This window comes from Sinocyclocheilus grahami, unplaced genomic scaffold (genome assembly GCF_001515645.1).
Source record: "Sinocyclocheilus grahami isolate Dianchi unplaced genomic scaffold, SAMN03320097.WGS_v1.1 scaffold4052.1, whole genome shotgun sequence".
Classification (NCBI taxonomy): Eukaryota; Metazoa; Chordata; class Actinopteri; order Cypriniformes; family Cyprinidae; genus Sinocyclocheilus; species Sinocyclocheilus grahami.
Window position 1 is genome coordinate 14,000 of NW_015509064.1, and position 3,048 is coordinate 17,047.

The following is a 3,048-nucleotide window of genomic DNA, read 5'->3' on the forward strand; positions in this document are numbered from 1 at the left end:
GACTGAGGAAAAAAAGTGAGAATTGCGAGAAATAAAGGGTCACGTTGAAGAAGCATGCTGAAGCGACTCACGTCCATGAACTTGCGGTTCTTCTCCAGCTGCTTCTCTAAGGCCTGTATCTGCTGCCGCAGGTCTGCCGTCTCGGCGCTGTGCGTCTCCTGCAGCTCCTGCAGACGGCTCACCTGCTCCTCCAGCTCCGCCTCCAGCTGCTTCACCTGCTGCAGCAGCTCGCCGCTCTCCTTCTGCGCCTGACGCTGCACCTCCACCTTCTCCGCCATCAGCTTCTCCGTCTCCTCCAGCAGGTCTGAGCACAGCAGACGCTCGTTAGCAGAGCCACGCAGGACTGACTCGTTCGGCGGATGACAAAACGTGGAGCAGCTTCAGAGACTCGTTCACAGCTTTGAATTCAATGTCAAAGTCTCAAAAGCAATTAATGCCTTTAAGATCGACTTTAAAGAAAGATTATGTTCTCAGCACATAATAGACTTAATTTATAGGAAGCAAACTGCTTGGTAAAAAGGAATCTCATGAAATGCGTCAACAACATGTTCGGATCATATTTAACCACAAAATCAAAAGAAACAGAGTAGATCACATTTTGACAGAACTTAATTTTTTTTTTTTTTTTATTAAAATAATTTTAGCTGTTACGCTTAAACTATTAAAAGTTGTTTTCGCTAATTGAAAAAAAAAAGCTGAAATAAAATCTAAATATTGGATGACAAACTTACACTTAAATATTAATTATAAATGTTGCTAACTGAAATAAGCTGAAAAACTAAAATTACTAAGACAAAATAATTGTCATTTAATAGAAACATTTTAAAAAGTGACCTATTAAAAATTAAACTAAAATTAAAATGAAAAATATAAAAACAAAAGCTAGAAAATTTGCCTTATCTTGTTATTGTTAACTAAAACTATTAAAAGTTGTTTTATTAAAATAAAATATAAATATTAGATGGAAAATCTTTAACTTAAAGTAAAAACTTAAACTCTGAACTAAAATAAGTTCAAGTAGAAAAATACTAAAAATAGTAAAACTACAACTGAAATAAAATAAATTATTAAATATTTATCATTACAATTTTTAACATTAACACACAATATGTTATGAACTTGTGAATTTATTTATGAATATTATTATCTTTTTATTTTTTTAAATAAATTAAAGCTAAAAACTAACAAAGATAAGCACATACATAAACTATTATGAAAACATAAAATGTAAAAAATATTTACTTTAAAAGACTAATTCAAAATATTAATAAATACTACAATAGAATTAATATATTACTAGAACTACACTGCTTAATTGTTGTAAAAATAACAATAAAAACAATTTAAAACCAGGTTTAAATTTTCTTAATTTAATAAATAAAAAATGGAATGTTCTTAATTTTCAGCTAAATATAATTTCTTGTTTTGTTCTTTTGATTCTGTGATGATCGGGACATGTTTTTGCACGCGTTCTCTGCGGTTCTCCACTTTTGTCTCCGGCTGCGTACGGCACATCGGCGGGACAGATTTCCCATTTCCCACAATCCTTCCCATTCCTGTATGATCCGTGATCACATGATCCCGTCAGCACCCACCGAACCTACCCACAGTGCAGGAGACGCCGAGGGGCGGAGCCAGTGATGGCACGGGAGGGGAGGGGTTAAAGTGCAAATGCGAAAAGAAAGGAAAAGAAAAGGAAAAAGAAACCTGTGCTTTATTGAACAGCCATCAGCTGAGGACAAATCACAGTCTAACACAGACACCGTTCACACTGGTTTAGTTTCATTTAATGAGGTAAATCACGCTCAATAAGGAATTGGCACATTAAAAATCCTCACTGAAAATTATTAATATTGATCATTACAATTTTTAGCATTAACACACCATGTGTTTTGAATTTGTGTATTCATTTATGAACATTGTTATTATCTTTATATGTCGATATGTCTCTGTATAGCAAACTCTGAGCTTAACAAAGTACTTTATAAATATAATTATTATTTGTTATTATTATTGTCACGGTTATTTTATTATAAATATTTTATTTTCAATATACTACGATGATTTTGAATTTCATTTTTATATTTTGTTTCCAATTTAATTTTAGTTAAAGTTGTGTGTTTTGCCATTTTCATTATCATTATTAGTCTATATAGATTTACTAATTATATTTATTAATTTTAGTTTATTTAGTTTTGTTATTTTAGTACTTCAAAAATGAGAAATCAAAACGAGTCTTTTTATATATTTAATTTTATTTCAGTTGATGTTTATTTTATTAAACTTAAGAAAAATGAGAAATGTTGCCTTAGAACTAGACAAAAGTTTATTTTATTTCAGTCAATATTTATTATATTTTATTAAACTAAACAAAGATCAGAAATGTTACTTTGGCAACTAAATAAATTAAAATTAAACTGTAAACATTAACAATATTAATAAGTAATAACATTTTCATGTTTTAGTTAACTATCATAACCCTGATTATTGTTTATTATTATATATTAGTACAAGTATTATATTTTATTATAATTATTATTATTATTCCAGGTGAAACGCCACAGTCCTGAAGCACAATCCACCACATTAGATGTTCCGGGTTGATGTGGAGATGGCTGTTCAATAGCTGCCAGCCGCGGTTAACCCATGCTAGCGCAGATATCGAGTGATGTGATGTTAATGAGCTCAAGCAGACGAGGCAACGGTTAGTCCATCAGTGGAGCCAAAAGCAAGCAAAGCTCCAAGCTGCTGTTAAGTGTTCATTGATCAGTGCGTGCTGTCAATCAATCGATCGATCGATCAGAGACAGTGATACACAGCGTGCTGGCCATGCCACTCATGAACACACACACACACACACACACACACCTGCTTCAGGTGCTGCGTCAAGAGCAGCCTCAACTAGTCCTGAGGAAAGAGAAAGTGAAAACAACACATTCATCATGCAAATACAGGAGGAAAGAAGGCAGAAACAAGTGACACATGAAGACGGACACGATCCGCATCTGCGCACACGCGTGTGTGTGTGTGTGTGTGTGTGTGTGTGTG

The 3,048-nt window shown here is 33.4% G+C and overlaps 1 protein-coding gene across 1 annotated transcript in view; it reads right to left on the reverse strand.

Moving 5' to 3' along the window:
- The window catches only part of LOC107576625 (A-kinase anchor protein 9-like), a 4,325-nt gene extending 1,286 nt beyond the window's left edge, over window positions 1-3,039 (reverse strand). The window contains exons 1-2 of the mRNA XM_016262771.1: window positions 2,869-3,039; window positions 72-304 (exon numbers count right to left, since the gene is read on the reverse strand). Coding sequence (XP_016118257.1) covers window positions 72-304; window positions 2,869-2,944 — 309 coding nt within the window. The 5' untranslated portion in view covers window positions 2,945-3,039. The remainder of the gene's footprint in view (window positions 1-71; window positions 305-2,868) is intronic.
- Between the last annotated feature and the right edge of the window lie 9 nt (window positions 3,040-3,048).